This window comes from Caenorhabditis briggsae (genome assembly GCF_000004555.2).
Source record: "Caenorhabditis briggsae complete genome, chrI, whole genome shotgun sequence".
NCBI classification, from domain to species: Eukaryota; Metazoa; Nematoda; class Chromadorea; order Rhabditida; family Rhabditidae; genus Caenorhabditis; species Caenorhabditis briggsae.
In genome coordinates, this window is record NC_013489.2 from 15,361,383 (window position 1) to 15,388,027 (window position 26,645).

At 40.0% G+C, this 26,645-nt stretch overlaps 9 protein-coding genes across 9 annotated transcripts; 5 read left to right on the forward strand and 4 right to left on the reverse strand.

Moving 5' to 3' along the window:
- Nucleotides 1-365: 365 nt before the first annotated feature.
- On the forward strand, nucleotides 366-2,985 carry CBG08742 (the record flags this gene model as incomplete). The annotated part of the gene is made up of 8 exons (XM_045241627.1): nucleotides 366-427; nucleotides 461-592; nucleotides 639-964; nucleotides 1,013-1,206; nucleotides 1,319-1,637; nucleotides 1,684-2,558; nucleotides 2,605-2,835; nucleotides 2,884-2,985. The coding sequence occupies 8 exons, from the start codon at nucleotides 366-368 to the stop codon at nucleotides 2,983-2,985; spliced, it is 2,241 nt and encodes a 746-aa protein (XP_045093840.1).
- Nucleotides 2,986-3,142: 157 nt separating this feature from the next.
- On the reverse strand, nucleotides 3,143-4,177 carry Cbr-ech-7 (the record flags this gene model as incomplete). The annotated part of the gene is made up of 3 exons (XM_002640579.1): nucleotides 3,143-3,445; nucleotides 3,488-3,713; nucleotides 3,933-4,177. The coding sequence occupies 3 exons, from the start codon at nucleotides 4,175-4,177 to the stop codon at nucleotides 3,143-3,145; spliced, it is 774 nt and encodes a 257-aa protein (XP_002640625.1).
- A 185-nt stretch (nucleotides 4,178-4,362) lies between these two features.
- On the reverse strand, nucleotides 4,363-6,498 carry Cbr-bbs-1 (the record flags this gene model as incomplete). Its single annotated transcript, XM_045241628.1, has 9 exons — nucleotides 4,363-4,467; nucleotides 4,537-4,684; nucleotides 4,727-5,072; nucleotides 5,123-5,312; nucleotides 5,355-5,438; nucleotides 5,492-5,631; nucleotides 5,680-5,845; nucleotides 5,896-6,117; nucleotides 6,205-6,498. The coding sequence occupies 9 exons, from the start codon at nucleotides 6,496-6,498 to the stop codon at nucleotides 4,363-4,365; spliced, it is 1,695 nt and encodes a 564-aa protein (XP_045093841.1).
- Nucleotides 6,499-6,936: 438 nt separating this feature from the next.
- On the reverse strand, nucleotides 6,937-8,172 carry Cbr-unc-95 (the record flags this gene model as incomplete). The annotated part of the gene is made up of 5 exons (XM_002640581.1): nucleotides 6,937-7,340; nucleotides 7,388-7,576; nucleotides 7,623-7,770; nucleotides 7,814-7,902; nucleotides 7,950-8,172. 5 exons carry the CDS (start codon nucleotides 8,170-8,172, stop codon nucleotides 6,937-6,939), a joined length of 1,053 nt encoding a protein of 350 aa, XP_002640627.1.
- Nucleotides 8,173-10,110: 1,938 nt separating this feature from the next.
- On the forward strand, nucleotides 10,111-15,540 carry Cbr-eat-18 (the record flags this gene model as incomplete). The annotated part of the gene is made up of 10 exons (XM_045241629.1): nucleotides 10,111-10,195; nucleotides 12,165-12,289; nucleotides 12,383-12,465; nucleotides 12,511-12,722; nucleotides 12,803-13,010; nucleotides 13,058-13,540; nucleotides 13,585-13,960; nucleotides 14,006-14,880; nucleotides 14,978-15,352; nucleotides 15,432-15,540. The coding sequence occupies 10 exons, from the start codon at nucleotides 10,111-10,113 to the stop codon at nucleotides 15,538-15,540; spliced, it is 2,931 nt and encodes a 976-aa protein (XP_045093842.1).
- A 105-nt stretch (nucleotides 15,541-15,645) lies between these two features.
- CBG08747 lies at nucleotides 15,646-17,257 on the reverse strand (the record flags this gene model as incomplete). Its single annotated transcript, XM_002640583.1, has 5 exons — nucleotides 15,646-16,229; nucleotides 16,294-16,432; nucleotides 16,477-16,792; nucleotides 16,840-17,066; nucleotides 17,108-17,257. The coding sequence occupies 5 exons, from the start codon at nucleotides 17,255-17,257 to the stop codon at nucleotides 15,646-15,648; spliced, it is 1,416 nt and encodes a 471-aa protein (XP_002640629.1).
- Nucleotides 17,258-17,638: 381 nt separating this feature from the next.
- Nucleotides 17,639-20,369, forward strand: Cbr-apg-1 (the record flags this gene model as incomplete). Its single annotated transcript, XM_045241630.1, has 7 exons — nucleotides 17,639-17,700; nucleotides 17,751-17,955; nucleotides 17,979-18,124; nucleotides 18,173-18,869; nucleotides 18,919-19,916; nucleotides 19,967-20,234; nucleotides 20,283-20,369. The coding sequence occupies 7 exons, from the start codon at nucleotides 17,639-17,641 to the stop codon at nucleotides 20,367-20,369; spliced, it is 2,463 nt and encodes an 820-aa protein (XP_045093843.1).
- A 2,190-nt stretch (nucleotides 20,370-22,559) lies between these two features.
- On the forward strand, nucleotides 22,560-25,599 carry CBG08749 (the record flags this gene model as incomplete). The annotated part of the gene is made up of 7 exons (XM_002640585.1): nucleotides 22,560-22,715; nucleotides 22,774-22,891; nucleotides 22,959-23,659; nucleotides 23,707-24,160; nucleotides 24,237-24,341; nucleotides 24,390-25,314; nucleotides 25,359-25,599. 7 exons carry the CDS (start codon nucleotides 22,560-22,562, stop codon nucleotides 25,597-25,599), a joined length of 2,700 nt encoding a protein of 899 aa, XP_002640631.1.
- Nucleotides 25,600-26,145: 546 nt separating this feature from the next.
- CBG08750 lies at nucleotides 26,146-26,517 on the forward strand (the record flags this gene model as incomplete). The annotated part of the gene is made up of 2 exons (XM_002640586.1): nucleotides 26,146-26,317; nucleotides 26,369-26,517. The coding sequence occupies 2 exons, from the start codon at nucleotides 26,146-26,148 to the stop codon at nucleotides 26,515-26,517; spliced, it is 321 nt and encodes a 106-aa protein (XP_002640632.1).
- Nucleotides 26,518-26,645: the final 128 nt, after the last annotated feature.

The following is a 26,645-nucleotide window of genomic DNA, read 5'->3' on the forward strand; positions in this document are numbered from 1 at the left end:
ATCGGCAAAAATCGGAGACACAACGAAAATTGATAAAAATCGGGGAGAAAGTACACAACACCATCTGAATTATTTCAAAAAAATTTTCAGCTCGAAATTTCCAGTTTGAGTTATTCTTCGTTGAAACGTGGATTAATAACTTCTGAAGCTCTCCATGCGAAATGTCGTAAGGTGCGGTGTTTCTTTTAGCTGCGTCTGCCAACACTGCCACTCAACACTGCGGACTTTTAATTTTTGGAACTTTTTTTTGAAAACGAGCAGAAATGCCGAGAAATTCCCTGTGAAAAGACTAATTTATTCTTAGATTTTCGAATTTTCGTCTGAAAATCCACATCTACCCGAATTTTCAATAGTTACATGAAACTATGCTAGCCCAAGACTTTGTTAAAAAAGATGACAGAAACTTCACACCAACACAATCGTCCAGGTAAAATTAATTGTGATGATTATTTTTTAAAAGTAATTTCAGATCGGCTTCATACTTTGTTGTTCTGGTTCTGACCAAAATTCTACGATGTATTGGAATATTCTTTGTCGACATTCTAGCCAAAAGTTCGCATATTGTGAATCTTCTCTGGCTGTGTAAAATAATGTAAGCAACTTGAATCGAAACTAAAATAAGCAGAACAACTTTTCAGATGTACATGTATACTATTTCCACTTCAAAAACCCTTATCATCTGGGAAATCATTAAAACGAGGACTGCTACCAATGATTCTGAAACTATCCCTTCTGAATGGTGTTATCGAGATTTTATGGTTTTACGGAATCACTTTATGTGGACCGCTTCGAAGTGTACTTGTTTTTGAGCTCAGCTCTACTGTTTTGCTCTCCGCAATAGTCTCTTTTTTCAAAGGAGGTTCTGTTTCAACAACTTCGAAAACGCGTGGATTTTTCCTTCTGATTGTTGGATTTGTTTGTCTGTTTCTGATGGACAGGGATGGAACTATTGAAGACCCTCATCGTAAGCTTTGATATACGACACAATTAAATGCATGAATTGCGTTTTCAGACACCACACACGCGCATCACAGTGGTTTAAATCATCTATTCTATCATCTCATTGGGTTATTTGGAATGGCAGATCACAAGGGTGGTCTCTGTATTCTTCTTATTGCTTTGCTTCTCCGAACTGCCTATGAAACAACATTTCGGCATTTGGCTGTAGAAGTCGGCGGCGCGAAGAAGCTTCATACTCTTGTAACGGTAAGTTTTATTATTATTATTGGGTCCTTCATAATAAACACAATTCGGTCAGAAATTGTTATAAGATCTTTCTCACCTTTTCTGCTCTGTGAATTACGGTCTCAATTTCCAGGCTGGCAGTGCTGTTTGCTTGACTCCAGTCGCAGTTCTCTCATGGGCACTTTCTACAAGCTCCCTTGCTTCCATGGGATTTTTCGAGTACGCCATTCTCCTTGTCGTCGTAGCCGTTTTTGTATTCGTACTTGACTTTTATGCTGAAAGCATTTGCTTCCAACATGTCGCTGATCCAGTTATGGCCGCTGCTCGTTGGTCGTCTGTCACAATGTTCTCATGCGCATTTGGGCTTGCATACTTGTGGTATGGACATCAGAATCTTGGAGACCACGCTCTGACTGGCGGAGTTTCTATTACTGTCGTTTGCTTTATTCTAGGTAACCCCTGTTCAGAACTTTCCATGAAAACTCATAAATTTTTCAGCTTCAATCTCATTGACGCACTCAAACCAGCCTAAACATCGAGGAGGACAGTTCGTTGGAATCTCCAACACTGGACTTCCCCTGTTCACCTACGGAGAAGCATTCCTTCAGAAGACGTCAAAATCGCTGATGCGGTTTATGAAAGACACGCTCCACGAAATTCTATCGAATAGTGATTCGAGAAAAATTTTCTGGTTTCTCTGTGTGAATTTGGGATTTTGTGGAATCGAATTTCTCTACGGTTTCTGGACAAATAGTTTGGGATTGATATCTGACGGATTTCACATGCTCTTCGATTGTAGTGCACTGGTTATGGGATTGGTCGCAAGTGTCATGGCTCGCTGGCCACCATCTAAAAATTTCACATTTGGTTTTGGACGAGTTGAGATTCTCTCCGGATTCATCAACGCTCTATTTCTCTGTGTCATCGCTTTGTTCATTCTGATAGAAGCACTGGAGAGACTATTCGATCCACCAAATATCAACACTGATAAGCTCCTTTTCGTTGCTATCTCAGGACTCCTTGTGAATCTTTTCGGAATGTATTCTCTCGGAGAACACGGTCATTCTCATGGTGGTTCCAGTCATGGACACTCTCACGGTGGCGGATCCCATGGTCACTCGCACGGAAACGCCAATATGCAAGGAGTCTTCCTTCACGTGTTGGCTGATACACTCGGATCTGTATTCGTGATTATCTCAACACTTCTCATCCAATGGTTCGGATGGGTGTGGGTGGATCCATTGTGTTCTCTGATCCTCTCTCTTCTCATCATTGGTTCCGTTTATCCTCTTCTGGTATCTTCAGTGAACACTCTATTGCAAGATGTTCCAGAAGAAGATGAGTTTGAGTATCATGTCAATGAAATTCTTGAGGTGCCTCTCCATTTTACATATCGTTTCAATTAAACAAGATTTCCAGATCGAGAATGTGGATTCCTACTCGAATGCTCATTTGTGGCAGCATAATGATATGAACGTGGCCAGTGTGCATGTTCAAGTGAAGGATGAGGCGAATGCGCAAATGGTTCGTCACCGGGTGGCCAATATTCTCAAGAACCTTGGTGCCTCACATTCAACCGTTCAAGTAGAAAAGAAAGCATTTGCACATAGGGTACAACAGTTGTGTCCCGGTTATAAATCGGGTTATACGGTAGGCGAATTCTAACTAAACTGATTTCTAAACAAAAGTTGTTCGCAGATAGTTCGGGGATCTGTGATAAGAGACAGCAGCAAAAAGCAGCACGGGCATTCCCACGACCATCATGGACACTCGCATGATCATGGTGGACATCATCATTAATTTATTTGGTTATTCTTTCTTCTTGTTTTGTTTTTCTTTTAGAATTCTTTTTCCTGCTTTACTCGATTTTCAAAAAGATCATATTAGGGTTCCAAAGAAACGAAAGTAAATTAATTTATTGACTTAATTTTACGATTTTGTTTATTTTACACTATCCTCAATTTCCCGACCATTTGGCAGCTCGTTTTTCAGAAAACGCAGACATTCCCTCGCGACGGTCATTTGTAGCAAATGTCGACTGAAACAGGTGCTTCTCAACTTCCAGACCTTGATTCAGAGATGTCTCATAGGCAGTGCCGACTGATTTCTTCACGGTTTTCACAATTAATGGAGAATTCTTAGCAATTCTATCAGCAAGAATAACAGCTTCTGCTACCAACTGTTGAGTTGGAAATACTTTACTGACCAATCCAACTTCTTTAGCATCATGTGCAGAGATACGATCTCCAGTTAGACAGATCTAGATTTAAAAACTTTAAACTGTCAGTTCTATGTTTCCTACCTCCATAGCAATCGACTTGTTAGTGAATCTCGGCCATCGTTGAGTTCCTCCGAGCCCTGGAATAGTACCGATGCTCACTTCTGGTTGACCGAATACTGCATTCTCTCCAGCATAAATAATATCACACATGAGTGCCAATTCAGTACCACCACCCAAAGCAAAACCGTTGACAGCGGCGATTACCGGTTTTGCGATGTGATAAAGAGTGTCCCAGTTGGCGAAGAAGCTGTAACTTTTTTGTATTGTCAATTGAAGGCGAAGATAACTTCAATCAATTCGAAAGGGTTTCTCTAATTAAAAGAGGAAAGGATCATTGTAAATAATTCGAAATAAATGTTTTAATTAGAAAAGGAAAGTTATTTTGTAAATAAACTTCAGTCCTGTTTATCTATCTCGAAATAGTTCGAACCAGCCCCTAATTAGACAAAACGTTCCAAAAACTAACTCGTCCTTTTGGAAAACATCAGCAAACTCCAACTTTGCCATCTCTTTGATATCTGCACCAGCTGCAAAAGCCTTCTCACTTCCAGTCAACACAATCACATTGTATGTTGAATCGTGTTCTACTTTCAGCAATGTTTCAGACAATTCCTGCATCAATTGACGGCACAACGCATTCAAAGCAGTTGGGCGATTCAGAGTTATGAGTGCCACATTTTCAGCAGCTCCGGTGCGAGTCAATGTGATCATCTCTGAACTAGAACTAACTTCAGCCGTATGAAAAACAACAAAAAATAAATGTTTTATATCAAGAGTTTTGTATTTTAGATAAGAAAAAAGTGAGCACACCACACCAGGGAATGGCATGATGTTCATGTGGAGACACAACTAGGACACAGAGAACAAATGGAAGGCAATTCGGATGAAAATTGGGTCTACTCAAGTGCGAATTCACTGAATGGCATCTTAATAACAGCAGTCACAATTGGGGTCGCCCGTTTGGTATGGACTAGGAGAGCACGGACCTCGCTGGTGGCTGACTGAAATATATTAATTTATAGGAATTCCGCAAGTTCATGAGATGGCCGTTTCAGACCAATTTTATACACCTTTTCCGGATCCTTGCATCGAAGAAGTGTGGTGAATGTGTACGGTTTTCCGGAAGCCAGAATACTGATTGGAATTAAAGGAGTGTCGAATTCATAGACATCAATGTCAGAAATCATAGATAAATGCATATCGTATAGGTTTTGTTTGCTGAAACATCACACTTTAAAAAATATTGTTTCCTATACATACCTCGATGACAACAATCGAATACTCATCCTGTGCCTTGGACCAAACCCATTGATATCCACTGCAATCTCCACTGGAAGTACTGAAGTTGTGGATACTGTAGTTATGGCGCTAGCGGTTAGAGTTTGGTAAGATTCAGCTATTTTGAATCGCAAGTTGAACAGGTGTTTTTGGTATGCCTGGTGGATTTTGACTCCTAACTTCTTCTCTCGTTCTGTGTTATCAATAAAAACTTTGGTTTTCTTTGGGATCTGAAGCTTCAATGCATGAGATGCGGGGGCCTCATTATAGTTCGTTCTACTACGGAAATCCGCGTTTCGACGGAATATTTGAATAGCAATCGTGCCGTCTGAAAAGACGTTTTCAATTTGAAGGACCTACATATTTGGAAAAACCAACCTTTGAAACAAACCACGAGTGTACTATCCTCTCTTCCATACATCCCATATCTAACCCAGTTCAATGGCTTCTGGTATTCTACCGTATCCAATAAATGAGTTTCATTATACATTCGAATCTTTTTCTCAAAGACAGCAATAACCGCAGAAAGTTGCTTGTGCTCATAGAAGAATGGTTCTAGCATTTTTATCTGAATTCTTAGAGTTATATGGATTATTTGAAGTCAGAAAACCTTCTCAGTGCACTTAACAGTATTGATTTTCTTGCCTCTGAAACTGGAGAACGTAATAATGTTATCATTAGTAGTGTAGACCAGCTATAATGACCCTGTTTATTCAAATATGTCTGTATTAAATAGATAAAACTCACAAATTTGTTCAATAGAATCAAAGAAGTGATCATACTTTGACAGATGATGGCTGGCCTCAATTCGGTCGTATCTCTTTTAAGGTTGTAAATCAACGAATCGCGAGTTTGAACAAACAGACGCCAATCCACGTCGAACTCTCCTACAATATTGAAGAGTGACCTCCAGAAGACTTATAGAAGATATCTACCGTAACCACGAATAACGACTGGGACAGAAGGAAGTTTGAAATGATGAAGTGTTGTAAATGCTTGAGAATCAAGAAAGAAAATGTCACAGTGTTCTGTTGCAATCACCATAATATCCAATCCCTCAGCTTTGGATTTGAGAATTTTTGTGATACACGTGATTGTTGGCTAAACCTCAAACCTATCATGAACCATGTAATAGAAGATCCCCAACTTACACAATTCGTAATTTTGCCTCCCCATTTTTCAATCAATGCAAGCTGATCCTCTTTATCAGACAACATATACGTTTGAGAGATCGGAGTCAACTTTGAGAATGCCACATCTTCAGTGACCTTCTGGAGCACTTTCATCAGAGTATTATGATTGATTTTTCCCAAGGCAACAGCTTTCCAAGCTTCTTCCTCAGTTGGATTGATAGGAGAAGTGGGCACGGTGAACTGGAATTATTAATTTTTGAGGATTTGATTTGGTGCGAGTCCGTGTATTTACCTATAAAACGGCTTCAAGTTCTTATAAACCAATACCGATGGTCCTGCTGCAACAGCAATATTTGGCATTGTTGACTTTTCGTTTACAAAATGCATAATCTGAGTTGGTGGATCTGCCAATGTGGCCTCCATCTCCTGTGATAATCCTGAAAACACTGTCAACCGCAGATTCATGCCTCTATTTCCGCCATGTGCACAAATCAACTTTGAATCGGAATTGGTGAGAACTGGCCCCAAAGCAACACATGTTGATGGGCAGTGTATCTCGCACGCCGTCATCATTACTGGGTTCGTCCATTTTCGATTCGGAGCTGGATCGGGTTTTGACATACTGAAAAGTTGAGTGTCCTATCAAAAAATACATTTAGAAAGCTCATGTGCATCTAAGATGTATTATCCGTTATAAAAGGATGGTGTATGCAGAAACTTCTAACTTTTCAATCACTTAAAAAAACGGACAATGCCTTTAATATTCCATTCTTAAACTAATCTGACTAGATTATTTTCAGCATAATTAGCAATACCATAGTAACCATGAAAAGATAGAAAAGCGAAAAGAAGAATGTGAGTGAAATGAGCAAGAAGAAGAGGAGAGTAGGGTGAGGGGGGCACATATGCGTGAGGAGGTTACCATAACAACCAAGTCTCCTTCTTGTTCTTCTCACGAGAAGATGTAATTTAAGTTTTGTCGGTTATTGAAAAGTTCATTATCGCATCATCAGAACATTGAATAAAAAACCAAAATGCACACAGATAATGTAAATAGTATCAGATAAGTTTCTCGATAGACGCTTGATGATCATCCGGTGCGTATTGCAATCCGTTGTAAAGTTTGTAGAAGCAGTCATGACAATATGGTTTACGATCGTGTTCACGGAATGTTCCATGCATGTTGAGTGCCTTTTGACAGTATGTGCACATGAAGTGGTAGGTATGGAACTTTTGAGCTCTTTCTGAATTGGGAGCCAATGCGGTCAGAATTGCGCCGTCGATTTCTTCACTACAGTAGGCGCAGACGGCTGGAGGGGGTGGCGGTGGCGACCCGGAGATGTGAAGAGTTCTTCGTGGGGTTGTACTTCTGGCACGACGACGACGGAGACTGTCTGTCTCTTCAGTCATCTGAACTCCATACTCACGAGAGTAGTCGTCCTTCTCCAATTGATCATCCTCTGCTGAAATGTATTATTCTCAATATATTTGTTAAAAAATTTTAACTCACGAATCTTTGGCCTCTGTGGAATTTGTTCCTCTGGAGCTGGAGTGAGTCGAAGTGTGTACTCGATTTCTTCCTTTTTCTTCTTGCTCCCATTCTCTCCGTCACGTCCGCGCTGTCCACGGCGCAACACTTCTGTGGTGGCGTTCACATCATAGACAAGAGCGGCAAGAGTGTCGGTAACAGCGTTTTGCCCTAAATTGAAGGACATTGAGTGAACAATAATTATATGAGAACATACTTTGATTCTGCTTCAACTGGTTCAACTGTTGGTTCATATCATCTGCACTGACTGCCTTGAGTCTAGCAGCCAGCCAATCGTCAGTTGGGTCTATTGTGATTCTTCCATTGACTTCCATTTCAGTTTGGAACTGACGACGTTCCATTCTCTAAAAGTAACATATTTCAATTGATATTCAGCATTGCTATTACCATTTGTTCTTGTTTGCGACGAATGATTTCTGTTGTCTGCTCCACATCATTTTTCAATGCAGTCAAAGTACCATTAACAATTTCGTCTTCTACAATAAGGAACTTTGAAACTGCTAAACTATTTTAAAACACTCACGTTGACTGAATTCCTCATCGTTACGGAAGACTTTATCCTTATTCGAATTGCGACTCTCACTACGCCATCTAGCCACATGACGTTCAACTGGGTCTGGAATCGCAGACAGCCGCCCGTCTTGGGATGGAGTCATTGTTCCATGTCTTTGTTGACTACTACGACTCTCAGTAGTCCATTGGTAGGATTCGAATTGGTTATGCGCGGGTTGAGGTGATATAGTCATCTGGATATGAATCATTTTGAATTGGGTTGTTGGGAACGGGACATGTTCAAGAAGACAGAGAAGAAAGAAAATTGAGGGAAAAAATTGAGTGTTTGTTTAAGGTTGCCTAAATATAGTTGAAAAAAAGACAAATATAGTTTCAAAGAAATTTATATAAGAACCGAAATCTGAATCATAAATGGAAAAAAAAACGAACTTTAAGGTTCGCCTATAAATCAGATAAAAACTGGAGAAGTTTACATCTAACTTTTAATAAATGCAAACTTAACAACAAAGAGTTTAGAAAGACGAGTTGAAATCAAAAGTGTTAGTATATCGGAAGGCAGCAAGTGATACTCTGATGTGTATGAAGAGGAAGAAAATAAGAAGAAGAAGAAGAAATAAGAAGAAGAAGCGAAAAGATGAGAACAGCACATTACAACACATACATACCGGTGGCAAGGGAGCAGTTTGAGAGCATCAGGCAGCAGCCGAAGAATCCACAACAACAATCCTGCGGGGGCAGATGGGTGATGGCGACAAAGTGAAGGAAGAGAGATAAAGCGATAGAGAAGAAAGAAGAAAGAATTTGTCTGAGAACAGAAAGACCGTTTTGTTGAAATTATTCGAAATATTCGAGGTGTGAAATTACTACTTTTGGTTTTAAAGATTTTCGTTCAAATAGTGGCGAGCTAAAAGAGCTGATTCTTATTGATATAACATTTTTTTTTCTGGATATATCCATAAATTGAGAATTTAACATAAAAGTCCTAAAGTTCTCTCACTATTAGTGCTACACTCAAAAACCCAAAGTATTTGGACATTGAGTCTAGCAACTTGAGAAATGGGGAAAACTTCTCCTACACCGAAGGGTCAATTTTTTCTGAGATTCCTGCACAAAGTAGCATCTGTTACGTTTGAGCCCTTAACACATGTGCAAAGGAAATTGCCCCGTGTGTATGTTTGTATGTTACAAAATGTTAGTTTTTAGAACAACTGAGTAGCCTAAATATGGATAATAACTTTCAAAGATTTAGTTTTATGTCCCACCACCCCTAATTCAATTTTAAAAATCAGTTTTTCAAATTTTGTTTTAAATTTGGTCCCTTTTGATACTAGTTTTGGAAAGTCTAGTCTCTCAAAACAAAGCATTCCAACAATTCAATCTAAACTGTTAGAGGACCTTTTCTTTCTATCGTCTTCCTGTTATTGTAAAGCCTTGAGTTTACTATTGAATTTGAAACTTCTTTCGATTCTAACCTTTTATGGTTTTGGTCAAAATTGAAGCTTTCAGTATTTCTGAAATTTCCTTTAACATCACAGACTAGCCATTCCTCAACCACCTTCTAATCTTCAATCTCATTTCCCAATTCTTATTTCGCTAAAACCCTCGGTCTTACCCAGCGAACCGACTTCTGCTCCAGAAGTCATAATGGGATTCATGCCATCTCCATCATCTTCTTTCTTCTTTCTTCCTCCTCCCGTTTTCCATATTCTCCCACATATATATGTTCTTCCTTCTCCAACATCATCATCATTGCCCTCTTGCCTCTCTTCCTCTCTTCCCATAATAATCTATTTCTTCCGGAGGACCTCTTCCCCTCGTTTTTTTGCTTTTTGGGCACACAACATACCCCAAACATTTTTCTTATTCTTCACCCTCTTTTCTTTTTTCTTTTCATTTGCTAGCGTTCATCTATTCTCCTTTTCAGTGTTTTTTTCCTCAAAGGATGCTATTTCCACTTTCAACTTCTTCTCTTTCTTCTTCTTCTTATGCTCCTTCTTCTTCTCTCTAAACAGATCCTCCTCCGATAAAATGTCATTATTTAATTCTCTCCCACACCAGATTCGTAGTTTCTCTTCTCTTTCCATCTATTCCTTTTCCTTTTTGGACACTGACCCTATCATCATTTTTCTACTTCAGAATTCCGGATTTACGTCCAGATGAGATGACAAAAAATGTACTTATTCCACATTATATTCCTACTTCTTTTCATCTCAAGGAGCACGGAAGCAATCAGTTCGAACCGGAAAACTATTTTCCGTGAGTTTTTAAAATTAAAAAATTTAAAACTTGCAGAGTGGAGGAGGTCAGAAGGGGTCTGAGTTTGAGCCGATTCATGTTGAAGTATTTGAGAGTTTAAAAGAAGCAGACTGAATGAGAAATTTTAACGTTTATATGTTTAGGGACAATTTAATGACTTTAGCTGAAGTTTTTGGAATGCATAGAACTTTCAGCTTCCTTCTTACTACTAGAACTATAGCAAGATCAATGCTAAAAATGCTCATTGGGCTTCACATTAATTTATATTGGCCAAGCCTACATGTAAATTTTAACCTTTAACATTAATTTTAACATTTGATTCAATCAAACACATAGATCAAAAACTATAGCATAAAGTAAATATAAATTCTCAAATCCGTTCAAAACTATTTTACCCCCCTCTGCACCACCTCCTTCATCTCGGCCAAAAGCAACAAGTATCGAAAAGTGTGTGCTCATCTAAAAGTGTGTTCCCAACCAGAGTAAAAGAAAGAAAACTTGTGTAAAAATGTATAAGTGGATTTTAAGTGGAAAGGAAAGACGCTTTGCTCGTTTTTCAAAGGTATTCCAATCGAAAAGAATGAAAAGGAAGAAAATGCGATGGTCCCTTCCTCTTGGGAGTTTCTCCCCCCCCCCCCCCCCTATCCATCACTCCCTAATCTTCTTTTTTCGTATACATGTAAGCCCCCAACTCCTTGAAGGAGGATGAAATTTTAAATCCTTTTCATTCTTCTTTTTTGCTTTCAAACTTGTCTCCCGTTGTCTTTTGCCTACTCTATCTTTTTCTTTTAATATTTACATTTCATTGGGTCTTGTCGCTCTTTTGCGCCACACACTCAATAATTCTTGTGTCATTGCTCTTTTGCAATTTGTTAAACTTTTCTAAACTGTCTCTTATCTTTTTTTGCTTATCACCTAACTCTCTCAAGTCCTCATTTGTAGTAAGCTATCTGGTTTTAGGTCTCATAACTTAAGCTCCGTTTGCTTTGTTTTGAATGAGAAATATTGAAATTTAGGATACTGGTAAACGGGGCTGCGGCGGACCTTTGTTTGTTTCTTTTAGAATCAATATTTTTGAACCAACCTAAATTGGATAAGATAGAACTTGACAAGCCATACAAAATAACACAATTTGGAGTACTGTATCTTGTCTATGAACAATGTTACAAGCCGAAAAACGGTAACAGCGTAGCTCAGTTGGTTTTTGGCTTATAATTTTGTTCATAAAAAAGATACAGTTTTCCAAACAGTATCATATTGTAACACTTGTCGTGTTCTATCACATCTAGTTTAGTTGGTCCAAAAATATCGATTCGAAAAGAAACTATGGCTGAGCTCGCGAATGCCCGCCAGAAGCCCGCCAGGGGGCCGCTTACCAGTATTAAACTTAGGGAATTAGGTTTCTGTCGAAAGCTTCGAACAACAAATTCAAACATTCCCACTATGTCATAACTGAACTTTTTGCCATAAATGACTTTTTTTTCTAAAAATTTCGAATTTGCTATAAATAAGACATGCGCTTCATTTTTGTAATTGGTCACTTTTTTTTGTAATTGGTCACTATTGGCCCCGTTTTGAGATTTCTAATCAACTCTCTTCAACTTGCTCATCTGTTCTCATCATTCCCATATTGTCGATGTAGGGCCACCACCATGAGAAGTCTGGAACGAATAGTTGAAACACGAATTGAACTACTAGAATGGGATTCCAAAGAAACGAAAGAAGACTGTGCCAGATGTCGAGCACTGGACTGTGATATCATTTTTGCTTTACTGTTCACTATTGTCATTGCCTGTTTGCTCGTCCTGATCATGGTTTTCTGGCTGAAAGGCGTCCTACAGTATGAGGAGTGAGTTGCCAACCAAACCGAAGACGAAGACAACACACATACCAAAATAAAGAACACACACTTTCCGATGCTTGCGCTTTTTGAAATTTCATGGACATTCGCGCCTATAACCCATTTCAGAGTGCGATCAACACTTCGATGAATCTCAACCAGAAGGTGTCATCGAGTTTCCCAGTTTACCAAAGCAACTGGCTATCAGCCATGGAGTGAATAACTCAAAACCAGAACAACAGTATAATTTACAAGTATGGAATACATGTTAAGATAGACAATACATATTAAGGCAGATACTCAGCAGACGCCCAATGTGATATGATGATCTAATTAACCATTTTCAGTGTGTATACACGTTTGTTGCGGGACCGAGGCAGCGTGTAAGGCTTGAATTCGATCATTTCCTTCTATCGGGTAGTTCTGAAAAGTGAGACCTATATTCTGAGAACCTCAAACTTTGTTTTTTTTTCAGCTGTGATATAGAATATGTAGATATTTATTCCGAAGTCGAGTCAGTCGATGAAGACATTCTCCAATCGGCCCTAGGTGGCCGGTACTGTGGTACGGTGGCACCTCATGTTAGAATTAGTTTGCGTCACGTTATGAAAATTGTGTTACATTCCCGATCGACGAACCATGAAGATAGTCATGGATTTCGTGCGAAATACTCTTTTATTCCTGAAGGTAAGGCCTTAGATACCTACATTTTGGTTCTTTTCAGGAACCAAGATAAAATAGATCAAAGACGAACTCATAAATTTCAGACAAGTTCATAGCCGGCGAGCCAGTTAGCGGCAAAAAATGTAGTTATATAATCGACTCATCGGATCGAAAAATTGGAACATTGTACTCCCCAACCTATCCAGGAACATATCCTCACAACATGCATTGCTCCTATTTGATGAAAGGATATCGGGGCGAGAGAATCCGTCTGTTTTTCACAGATTTCGATATTTTCTTTGGTGGAGAGCAGTTAGTTTTCCTTGTGGTTCCCTCTGAATAGCCGTTTTCATTTCCAGCTGCCCCTACGACAGCATCACAATATTCGATGGCCCGACCCCTTCCTCTCCAATCATCCGAAAAGTTTGTGGTTTGCAACAGCGAATGGAAATTTACTCAATGACCAATAGCTTGCTCATCCACTTCAACACTACCCATCCTGCTAAATCCGATCCCAGGGGGTTCATAATGGACTACGAGTTCTCCTCCAGATTCGTTAACATTGACAAACTTCTCAACAAGCAACGTGGGGTGACTCATATCCGAGGGACAGAATGTGATGTACGGGTGGAGAGTAATCGAGAGACGACTCACACTATCTCCAGTCCTAATGTAAGTTCTTTATTTCTATATTATGGGAACCTTTATCTGTTTCAGTACCCCGAAGTGTATCCAGCAAACACCACATGCACTTATATTATTCATGGGTTGCAAGGCGAGCAGAATCTAGAGAAAGTGATATTGACTTTTGATTCTATTGCTGTTCTCTCTTTCGATACTTCGTGAGTCTCAAAAACCGAAATGCAACTTGAACTCTAGTTTTCAGACCCGCAACAGCTCCACCATCAGTAGATGACATTGCTTGTCCTAGTGCATGGGTTGGTATTGCTATTGGCGAGGGAAATATGAAGGCAGTAATGTCATCCACCGATGATTCCATTTTCGATGTAACTCTGTGTGAACGTATCCCTTCTGACTCTCCACTTCTTGGACCTTACATTAGCGAAGGTCCTAGAATGGTAATGCAATTCGGTAGTACGGATACCAGAGATGACCGGATTACACCAATTGGGTTCAAGGCGACCATCGAGTTCAAAACTGATTTTGGGGTGACAGGAGAGTCTTTAGGAACTTCAAATGAGTGCAGGTTTCGATTCACCTCTTCTACTGGATTTTTTAATAGTCCTAGATATCCAGCTAATGTAAGATTTTCTAGTGAAACTGCTTCGTAAAGAATTGCGTTACAGTACCCCATGGACACAAACTGCACCTATTACATTGTTGGTCAGCCTGGAAAGGAAATCCTTCTGCATTTTGAGCAATTTGCTTTGAGTGGAGATGACGATAGCAATTGCAATGACTATTTGGATGTGTACGATGTTTTTGTGAAGAATGGGAAGGAGGAGCTTCGCTTGAAAGAGCGCTACTGCTCGGACACCTTTCCCGGACCTTCTGTCTCCGCGTTTGGTTCACATGAAATGCGAGTGGTGTTCACTTCTGGCTCCAGTGGTACAGCGAACGGATTCAAAGCTTTGTTTGAAATACGGACGGCCCGGAAGGAAGATGTTCCACGTGGCGAGGCCCACATTCGCCGAGGTGCATATCGATGTGGTTCTGTAATCAACGCAACGGCAGATAAACCAAATGGATTGATTATCTCCCCCAACTATCCAGTCAAATACAATAAAGATGTTCACTGTGATTGGCAGATCAATGTAAAGGAAGGATATCAAGTGTTATTGAAAATGGAAGCAATTGATGTTGAAGGAGAGATGACATCAGATAGTGCCAGTTGCCAAAAGGCGGTGATTCGAGTGGAAGGAGCACCTAGAATGGAGTATTGTGGTACTAAAAGAGAGTTCTTTGAGGCTTATCTATCTCCAAGTAATTCTGTGAGAATCAGCTTCCTAACAGCACCTGACAAAGTAAACGGTTTAAAAGGATTCAATCTCTCATGGACAGAAGTCAAAAATCTCAGTGGAAAAGATGAAAGTGTCTGCAAATCAGACTCTCTTTACCTGTGCACCTACTCAAAACTATGCATTGATGCTAAACTGAGATGTAATGGATTGGATAATTGTGGATATGGAGTACAAGATGATACCGATGAGCAGCATTGTGAGTTTTCTTTCTAATCTTTAATATGAGTTATTGTGTGGCTTTGTGTGACAGCTTTAAATTTGCACAGGTCAAAATCAGCCGACCAGGTCCTTCTACAGTGCTAAATTCATGTCTACTTCGTCAGGTTGGCTACATAATAGGAATAACTTGCTTGTGATTCTTGTTGCCGTTTTACTTTGTGTGAGCTTTAAACTAATTACTCTTGGCTTGGAACTACCTTCGAAAAAACAAAGCTTTTTTAATCTTCAAAACAATTTAGGCTCATTAAAAGAGAAGTCCGCCGATCAAACGATAGTGGTTGCCGCGATCTTCTGTGGTGCGATATTCCTGTTCATCTGTATCCTCTTCCTGTATCTGTTCAAAACGAAATTAGATAAAAAGAAAAAGTCGAAACGAAAAAGCGACACTAAGCATCGACAACGACAACCGTACCGACAGCAAAAGCCAATGCACAAGCCACAGTTTGATTCTGAGTTAGTGAATTATTTTTGACATAAAAAAATAGACCAAGGGTCCCTCACTCTAGTTTTGCAGAGTTAAAAAATGTTTCAGACTATCTCCTCCGGCAACCAGCCGATTCGTCCATCACGACGCGACGGGAATCATGCCACCAATACCACTCCATCAGATCGGAACCTCATCACGAGATATGTATTCTTGAGTGTATTTTTTTATTTTAAATATTTGTAAATGATTTTTATTCTATACAAAGTGTTCAAAGTCAATCAACAACATTAACGACAACAACAAAGTCTTATAAGAATTATCATACCATCTCCCAGGTCTGCACCGAATTCCCTGTCGCTAATGTATCCACCATTTCCACGTCACCACTGTCGTCATCCTCTTTCAACAACGGATCATCTGGAAACACTCGTTGTCCAGTACTTAATGCAATCCGGTTTCCTTGTAGACTAACACACGGTACACACCGAGACCCCACGTGGCAGGTGAACACCGGCTCGATTTCTTCTCGGAAGTCATGTAAATCATAGACAACCACATCACCAGAAGACGTGCCAGAGATGAGAAGGCGTCCTGTGGCGTCGATATCAAAACGAGAGCGATGGGCGGTCACGAAATTTCGTTTTAGAATTTGAGTCATCATGTTCATACGGGTATCGAAACAATGGATGTCACCACTTCTTTCCGACGCATACATCTTCAATCCATCTGGTGAAAAGTGTACATTTGTGTATCCTTTCAATGATCCCTCTATCGTCGAAACCGCATTTGCCCAGTTAATCGAATAGATTCCAAGGAGATGACTACTCCCAGCGGTGCCGAATAAATCTGGCATTGTCGGATGGGCAGCTATGGACATTGCGACTCCAATGATTCCAGTATTGACTGAAATTAATTTGTTTTTATAATTAAAAATTGGAGTTAATGATGAACTTTTATATGAACTCACAACTTTTGTCCATGTAGGAAATTCGACTGAGCGCATCTCCAGATGTCTCAACATCCCAGACTTGAAAATGGTTCTTATATGCTCCAATGAGTATGTTGTTCCCCATTTGTCCGACACACATCGCTTCTTTTATATTGTCCTAAAACAAACGAATCAATTGGTTTTAAATTTTGAGTTCCTTACCCCTGCGTCCTTCCCACTGTAGGATTTTATAATATCTCCTGAATCCGCATCAAAAAATTGAATCGGTCGGCGATATGATGAAGAGAAAACTCCTTTTCCAGACGGATCCCAACACGAGTCTAATATCAAAGCGCCCGTATTCTTCTTCCATAAAACTCCATAACTTTCCATCGAATACATTCTCAGAACTCGATCCTGCGAGGCAGCAATAGCATGCGTTCCTTGGTAACTTTGGAGCACAAAATGCACAAAATTGTTCCTTCGAGTGACCTCATATCCAAATGATGCTTCGTAAAAGTCAAATGATTTGGTGTCACTAAAAATTTGAATTGAATAAATAATACATCAGTTTTTGAACAATACCTGAAAAGTTGTCTCAATTCTTTGGGCAGATCCGCGGGTTTTAGAACCTCTGAAACCTTTTTCTTCGCTTCGACACCTGGATTTTGCTCTTCCTGGAGTCTTTGAAGTCGTCGTTTCTCTTTTCGATTCAACGGTCGCTCCGGAACCTCCTCTTCATCTTCTTCCTTCCCACTTTTCGGAGAAGTCGATAATCTTCTGATTTCCGCTGCTAGATGATCACCACGAAGCTGAAATATTTTTCCTGAACAATTTTTCAAAATGTACTTACACTAGACAAAAGAGATCCTATTCCACTTCTTTCTGCGCGAAGCGTCACTTTCGGAGTGGCTCCCTCCGCATCTACCTCTTCTAATGGCTCCTTTTCTGGAGGTTCTGAGCCCAACGACATCTGTTCTTGAGAAGATTCTTCTGCGCTCATCTGAAATTATAAATTTTTCTTGTTTTCCTTCAATTCCTTTTCTGCAAGAAAAAAAAATAAAAAATCTTTGAAGTTTCCGCAAAAAATTCGCGCACTACGGTGAGGAATTCGGTACCACAGCGCGTGATTCTCCGCCCGATTGCGGACTTTGTCGGTGAGAGCGTTGCTGGATTGCGCTTTTTCTCTCCTTGAAAAATCGATGAAATTCGGCATTTTAATGAAAAATATCAGACTGAAATTTTTCTTTCGTCCAAGAAGCTCAATTTAGATATTTTTAGTTTATTTATATCCCTAGTAAACTGTAAGACCAGCTGAATATCTCGATCGTTTACACCTCCACGTAGCATTGAAACCATCGAATAAAGTTTTACAGGGCTCAAGATGGCGACGGCTGTTGAGCTGGCCATCGAGAAGATCGATGAGTACAAGTCGAAAATTGGAAGGTTTGTCTAACATGAATTATTTGTTTAACCAAAGTCAGAACGTTTTCCAGAACTTTGGGTACCCCAATGCGTCTCCGAGACCTGATTCGACAAGTTCGAGCAGCTCGGACTATGGCTGAAGAGCGTGCTGTGGTGGATAGAGAAAGTGCGAATATACGAGAGAGTTTTCGTGATGATGACTCTCCTTGGAAGTGTAGGAACATCGCTAAGCTTCTCTACATTCACATGCTCGGCTACCCAGCTCATTTTGGACAGGTTTGTTGACAAGTTAGAGAAAGTTTACAACAAAACTTATTCAGATGGAATGCATGAAATTGGTGGCACATCCTCGTTTTACCGATAAAAGAATCGGTTACTTAGGAGCTATGCTTTTGCTGGACGAGCGCTCGGAAGTTCATTTATTGGTGACAAATTCGCTGAAAAAGTGAGTGCTTCAAAAATATTTTATTTTTTCCAATATTAAAAAATTTAGTGATCTAACCTGCTCCACACAATTTGTGTCCGGACTTGCTCTGTGCACTCTTGGCTCGATTTGCTCTGCTGAAATGTGTCGTGATCTTGCAAATGAGGTCGAAAAGATTATCAAACAAAACAACGCGTACCTAAAGAAGAAGGCAGCTCTCTGCGCATTCCGAATTGTGAGAAAAGTTCCAGAGCTCATGGAAGTTTTCATTCCATGCACCCGCTCTCTTCTTGGAGAGAAAAATCACGGAGTTTTGATGGGTGCCACCACTTTGGTCACCGAAATGTGTGAACGCAGTCCGGATGTACTCAATCATTTCAAGAAGCTGGTGCCCAACCTCGTTCGAATTCTCAAAAATCTTCTTATGAGTGGATATTCACCGGAGCACGATGTGACTGGAATTTCTGATCCGTTCCTTCAAGTGAAAATATTGAGATTGCTGAGAGTTTTGGGAAAGGATGATGTGCGTGTTACCGAAGAGATGAATGACATTTTGGCTCAAGTTGCGACCAACACTGAGACTGCGAAAAATGTGGGAAATGCTATTCTTTATGAGACGGTTCTCACGATTATGGAGATAAAGAGTGAAAGTGGTCTTCGTATCTTGGCTGTTAACATTTTGGGACGGTTCTTGTTGAATACCGATAAGAATATCCGATACGTTGCATTGAACACTCTTCTGAAGACTGTTCATGTCGATTATCAGGTTTGTAAAACATTAATTGTGTTTGTCTAACCGCTTTTCAAAGTTCCAGGCTGTCCAACGTCATCGTAACGTTGTCGTGGAGTGTCTCAAGGATCCAGACATCTCTATCAGAAAACGTGCAATGGAGCTGTGCTTCGCATTAATGAACCGTACCAATATTGCCATCATGACCAAGGAAGTACTGATTTTCCTCGAAACCGCCGATGCTGAGTTCAAGTCTGAATGCGCTTCACGGATGTATATTGCAACTGAGAGATTCTCACCAAACCACGAGTGGCATTTGGATACAATGATCACAGTTCTGAGATTGGCTGGAAAATATGTGCCAGATGAGGTGGTTTCATGCATGATTCAAATGATTTCTGCCAATGAACAACTTCAAAGCTACGCAGTCTCCCAACTCTACCATGCTGCCCAACGTGATGCCATCAACGCTCAACCCCTCCTTCAAGTCGCTTTCTGGACCATCGGAGAGTTTGGAGACCTTCTCCTCCAACCGACCGACGTCGACAGTACCCCAATTTCGGAAGCTGACGTTATCAGTGTTTTCGAGTCAGTTCTTCCATCCGCTTTGACATCATTGATGACCAAATGCTACGCCGTGACAGCATTGGCGAAACTTGCCACCAGATTCCACTCATCAGAAGAACGAATTTCGGCTCTGGTTCGAATGAATCAAGCACATATCCAATTAGAGTTGCAACAGCGTTCTGTTGAGTTCAATGTCATCATGAATCTGGGAGAGCTGAGAGATGGGCTGCTCGAAAGGATGCCGATGATCACTCACAACTCATTGAATGCAGCAGCTCCGTCTATGGCAGAAGATGACGGTTTCTCAGCCTCATCCCCTGACGTTCCAGTTACCAATGGAGATCTTCTGGGAGACTTGAACCTAGGAGGCTCCGATTACAATGAGGATCTATTGGGAGGAGGGGGAAATGCTCCTGCTGCTCAACAAAGCAATTCAAACATTTTGGACATCTTCGGAGACTCCACACCAGCTCCGAATAGTGATATTGATTTTGGTATAGGAACTCCTGCAGCCAAGTATGTTTCAAGATTTCTGTCACCAGCATTCTGATATTCTTGATTTTCAGAGAGCCCACTTTCCAACCAGTAATTGTCATCAATGCGAATGGAGTCGAAGTCCAAATTCAAGTTATTAGTGGATGGAACAATGAAAGAGCTAGACTCAAAATGACAGCTTTCAACAATTCATCATTCACTTTCACGAATTTCAATTTCTTGGCAGCTGTCACAAAAGCATTTGATATTGCACTGGAACCACCATCCAGTCCGAATATTCAACCAAATGAGCACTCCACTCAATTCATGACGATTATTAGAAAGGTTCCGAATACAACTGTAAGTATTCTTAAGGTATCTCTAATGAAAATAAAACTGAAACTTTAGGCCCGAATGAAAACGAGAATCTCCTATATTGTGAACGGAGGCGAGAGAACTGGCGAAGGATCCGTCAATGAGTTCCCGGGATTGTAAAAATTCGCCATAAATAATACTTCTTGATGTGTTTTGTTTTATGTAATTTATTTCATTTTAAACAATTTTTTTCGGTATATTTATAACAGTTCCTTTCTGATTGTGAAAATAATGTAATGGTTGTGATTCTTCTCTAGTTTTTTTGTTTCGTTTTTGGGGTCACTGTGATAACTTTTCTCCATCCATCCCTCGCTTTCTTGTGTGTGTGTGTATAAATACTAGAATAATGTGAGTCGGCGCACAAAACAATTCTCTCTACCAAAAAAAAAAGCCACTTTTCCTAATTATTGCTTCCTCCAAAAAATTTATATTGTAACCCGAAAAACAACATTCAAATTAGACTACTTTTTCTTATCCAATTATTGAACTTCAATTAGCTTTCTTCTATTTAATAAAAATTTCAATATCGGGCTTCCTGTTGGGGGAAATGCAAAAATACACTGTTAATTAACAGATTGGATACTGAAGATCTGAAATTTTATGAAGCCAAAGTCAATTAGTCCATATTTAGGTTCTCTCTCATCCGGTGTCCAAGATTACTGGAACATAATAAAATTAACCAGAGCTCTTTTAAGGTAACTTTTCTTATAGAAATGTAGTCAAACTAAAAATAGGTGCGATTCGAGGTTTGCCCGAAAGTCTCATTCATAGCAAACATCCTTCCCATTGTTGACACAGTTGCCAGGTGTGTTACTTGTAGTCTGTGCCAGTTTAACTTTAGAATGTCACACATTGAGGCAAAGAGAGAGAGCAGAAAAAAGAAATTCTTTTTTTCATTCGCTTATCACTTCGTGACCTCGATATATCAGCTGTATGATTGCTTTTGTTGAGTCATCTCTTTCCGTCATATCACCTTTTCTAGTTGAAACATGAAGAAACTTTGGATTTAGCTTCTGGATTTTTCAATTGCTTTGAAAAAAGACGAAAATTAGCTTTTTCATTTGTTTTTTCGAATTTTTAAACCTTGATACTTTGCAAAATGTTTAGACCTTTACAAGTTTTTCAGCTATTTTCAAAGGTTCTTCTCCGATTTTCCCGTTTTCTTGTCTGAAATTTGATGGAACGGTGTTCGTGAAGATTACTGTAGATTACTGTAGAAAACCTTCAGTTTTGTAGTTTGTAGTTTTTTGCGAACAAAATCACGTCAAAATGCAGACAAAGTTTCGCGAAAAAAAACTACAAAATCGAAAACTTTACGGTAACCCACAATAATCTTCCCGAACACCGTTCCATCGAATTTCAGACAAAAAAAATCGGAGAAATCGAAAAAGAATCTCCAAAAATAGATGAAGAACCTAAAAAGGTCTAAAAATTTTGCGAAAAATCGAAGAAAAAAGTATATTTGGTTTTTTGGAAAATCGCCAAAAAACCGCTAATTTTTCGTAGCTTTCAGTATCAGAGGAAATTCAAAAACTATTCCAGAATCTTCCAGAAGTGGCCAGAAATGGTCAGGAACTGAGCCTGGGTACAAAACAGCGCCGACGATTCTGATCCCCCTTAGGAGAATTCAACTCCTGTTTTGTTCCTCTTGTCTCCTATATCTTTTGTCGCCTACTCCAATTTCTATAGTTCCTGTTTTTCGTTGAATCACACAAGGTTCAAAAAAATGTATCTGCATCCCTGATTTTTGTAGTCTTCTCCTACAATAATTTCAAAAAAAAATTTCAATGCAGAAAGCAAAAAAAAAAAAGAAAAAAAATCAATTTTTCTCCTCCCCTTCTCTTCTTCTTGTAAACAAAAAAGCGCTTGTCCCTCGTTTTCCATGCGCTCACTTGCTCCCTTTTGAACGGGAAAGTGCGCTTCGAGGTTGTCCAAAGAAACTTTTGGAGGTCAAAAGAAACACCACGTCACTAGCAGGGAACCCAACTCACAGTTTCTGCAAAAAACCGCCAGATTTTCAAAGTTCATTCTATTTGGCTGATAACACAGCTAACTATGCGACGGCGATAAATTTCTCCCAACATTTCATACTGATAAGAGAATCGCACCATTCACTACCTCCCCAACTAACTCCTGCTAACACTCAGAATATTCCTTTTTATTCTATTTTTAAAAGTATTGTTTCCCGGAAAAAATGAGAGTCGGATGTTGCTCGGTGAGAAATTGATGAATCATCATAGAAAATATCCTTATCAATACCTAGAAATTGATTTTAAAAAACATCGTCAAGTTTCTTTATTTCTTCAGAGTATGCGACGACGTCGTAATAGCAAAAAGATGTCAGCAGATGACGTGGCAGACGATTGGTTGCCATCGACAACAATGTCAGGTCCTGGATGGAAAGCACGTGGAGATCGAAAACCAAAAGAAAAGAGGGTCCCTTTTAATAGACCAACTCCATATCAGGTATTTAGTTATTTACTCAAAAGGTCTCTAAGAATCTAGACTCTAGAATTTTTTATAGATCTACGAAGCTCTGCCATTTGTTCGTCGTTACTTTATGTACTGGATGAAACACACTTTTGACAAGGAGAAGCTATTTATTAATACTTTCCAACCATTAAAGCATAAACCATACTATGGTAGGTTCATGAAACCCATAATTATTCTTTAATTGGCTATTTAATTACATCAGAATCCAATTTTTAGGAGTTCCCTGTGGAGGAATTGGATGTGGAGCGATCGGAAGAGATTTTCGCGGAGGATTCTGCAAATTCAGTCTTCGTCCGGGCCTCGTAGAACACAAAGTTGACGTCGTTGCCGCTGACCAATTTATTCTCTCCGTGCGGGAAAATGACAGATGTATCTATCAAAAAGTGCTCTCCGCCGCCGATGTTCACCGATCGTCTGGACAACTGTCCACGTGGGATTTTGGATTCCCAAAAAAGAATGTGCACTACAGAGGATTGTTCCCAAGATCGTGGACCACATTCAGAATACCAGACTTGGGATTGACTGTGGTTATTAGACAAGTGTCTCCAGTGCTTCCTAACAATTATGAAGATACCACCTATCCTGTTTGCCTTTTTCTGATCGATGTCGAGAACACTACAAACGACAGAGAATACGATGTTTCGGTAGCCTTCACATTCCGCAACGGAACTGGAAATAGAAGATGGGAACGAGAAGCCGAGTGTTCTGCGGTGATGTTTGAGACTCCAGAAGATTCTGCAGAACAGGTCACTGGAGTTAGCCTCTATCATAGAATCTCCGGAATGTCATGCACCTACGGATTGGCTTCAACACACAGCAAGGATAGTGTGCTATCGGTTTGTGAGAGATTCGATCCATCGAAAAGTGGAGGAGCACTTTGGAATCATTTAATGCAAACCGGAGATGTTCCCAGCTTGGTGAGTTCTATCAATAGATCATTAATCTATCAATGATTGTTTTTCAGGAGGAAGAATGCGCTATCAACGCTCGCGAGATGGCTGTAGCCGTCAGCAATCGATTCACTCTTCCCCCATTATCGTCTAAAACGCATGACTACGCGTTGAGTTGGGATATGCCAAAAGTACATTTCGGATCCACTGGGCGCAGTTATCACAGAAGGTACACCAGATTCTTCGAAGCCAGTGAAGCTGGAAGTGCTGCAGATTCTCTCTGTGTTCGTGCGTTGAGACTACGACACAAATGGGAAGAGGAGATCGAGAAATGGCAGTCACCTATTCTAACCCATGACAAGTTACCAGATTGGTACAAGTCTGCGATTTTCAATGAACTTTATTTCATTACTGATGGAGGAACAGTTTGGTTTGAGTTTGATGAAAATTGGGCGGATCATGAGGCACATTTGAGTAATTACACCAAGGAGAAAATGAAGAATATTGGAAGATTCGGGTATCTGGAATGTAAGTTTATCTTTTTTAATTGTTCTTTTCTGGTCTTCAAGTTGAAGTTTCTTCAGCCTAATATTTCAGTTTTCAGCTTGGGAATACCGAATGGTCAATACCTATGACGTCCACTTTTATGCTTCCTATGCTCTGGCTGAGCTGTGGCCTGAGCTGGAGCTCACAGTCCAATCTGAATTCAGTAAGTTTTTCCATTGAAGTTCTATACAAATATTTATATCATTTACAGCCGACCAGGTTTACCACTCTATCGAAAAACCCACCCGATTCCATATGGAAGGCGATTGGGCAAATGTGAAAACTGCTTCTCGCGTCCCTCACGATCTTGGAAACCCAGCCGATGAGCCGTGGATTGCTACAAACGCATATGTTATGCATGACACTGGAAAATGGAAGGATCTCAACATGAAGTATGTGTTAACTTCGTGGCGAGACTACGTTGTACTCTCTGAGGAGCATCAGGAATTCTTGCATCACACGTGGCCAGCTGTCAAGATGATCATGTTGGAGGCATTGGCTAATTGGGATCAAAATGGAGATGGAATGATTGAGAACTTTGGAAAGGCAGATCAAACTTATGATGCGTGGCAGATGGAAGGAGTTAGTGCGTATTGTGGATCTCTTTGGTTAGCCTCTTTGAGAGTATCCATTGAAATGGCAGGGCTATTAGAAGATGGAGAAACTAAAAAACTATTCCTTGAAACTCTGAACAAGGCGAAAAAAGTGTTTGTGGATGTTCTCTGGACAGGAACCTATTTTCGTTTCTGTGAAAGATCCAGAAGTCGAGAAACTGTTATGGCAGATCAACTCTGTGGATATTGGTTCCTCCAATCAGTCTCCCCTGAAATGGCTGATGATCTTTTGCCAAGTCATATGGTACGGTCTGCACTTGACACTATCTATCGTCTGAACGTTTGCCAATTTGGTAATGGTCAAATGGGAGCCGTGAACGGTATGAAACCATCTGGAGTCGTAGATCGAGAATATATTCAAGCTGATGAGATGTGGACGGGCGTTACATACGCGGTTGCTTCGCTTCTTATTCAACAAGGAGAAGTCGAGAAGGCATTCCATACAGCATCAGGAAGCTATTTGACGTGTTTCGAGCAAACTGGGTTACAATATCAGACACCGGAAGCACTTTATGAATCAAAGTAAGGATAAGGAAAAGTGAAAATTTAAAAATATTGTATTTCAGATTCTACCGTGCAATTGGTTATATGCGCCCCCTATCCATTTGGGCAATGCAATGGTCACTTAAAAAGCACTGCGGATTGAATACGAGTAAAGAACGATTGCCAAAACTGCCTTCTGAACATGCGAAGACGTCAGAAGACACTGTGAAGCGAGTAGAAACATCGGCCAGTGAAGATAGTTCGAGTCTAGGATACGTCAGTGATTATCGAGAGGAGAAGACAGCGTCGACAAGGACCCGATGACCATCTTTTAAAGAAATTTATTAACCCCAATGTTTTCATTTTTTCAAAATGCTTGATTTTTACGCGGTTTCTCTACCTGTTGTGCAATTATGTATGTAACTGTGAATAAAGTCAGAAGTTAAAACATCAGAGAATTGAAAGATCTACTGTTATTGACATCAGATTCTCTATTTTTTTCCGGGAACTTTGAAAGTTTTTATGATCGAAACCTGTGTCGTATTGTTCAGCTAAAAAACTAGCACATAAAATCTCGTGGGCAGCGCGGGCTAATCCGATACTGTATTGAACGGAATGGATTTCTGTAACTTTTATGAGATTTCCTGTACCTAATTAAAGATTTTTCGGTAGAAATATTATCGCTTTTATCTCTAGACTCAATTTTTCACTAAAAAATACGAACTTGATTGCGAAAATCCACGCCTCCTTGTAGATCAAAACTCCGTTCTACAATACTGATCTGAATATCGGAATCGAACTATTGTTCGACTGACGCTGACAATTTTCCATTGCATTTAGACAGTTTTTGACCTATTTTCTAAAATCCAGATGCTTCGACTTGCCACCAGGCTCCGATCGTCCCTTATCACATCAGCTGTGCGTCGTCACTCGGCGTGCTGTGGCGGTGACCACCAGATGTCGGAGGCAGAGCAAAAAATGAGCAAACTGCTCAACGAGGGTATTCAGGGTTGCTCTCGAGTTGAGGTACACGATGTGTCCAGTGAGTTTTCTTCAAAAACTTAGTTTTTCCATATAATTTATTGCGATTCAGACGGCTGTGGATCCATGTACGACGTCGTCGTTGAAGCATCAAGTTTCCAAGGAAAATCGAAAGTTGCTCAACACAAAATTGTCACCTCGATTCTCAGCGAACAAATCAAAGGTATGCACGGGCTGACAATCAAAACAAAAGCTGTTTGAGGGATGAGTCGTCTTAGTAGTGGATATTTAGGTTCGATTAATTGTTTTCTTGTTTTTCAGACATAATAAATCAGTTTTTATGAGCTACAAATGTTTAGCACAAAATAAAAAAAAACGAAACCGAAGAT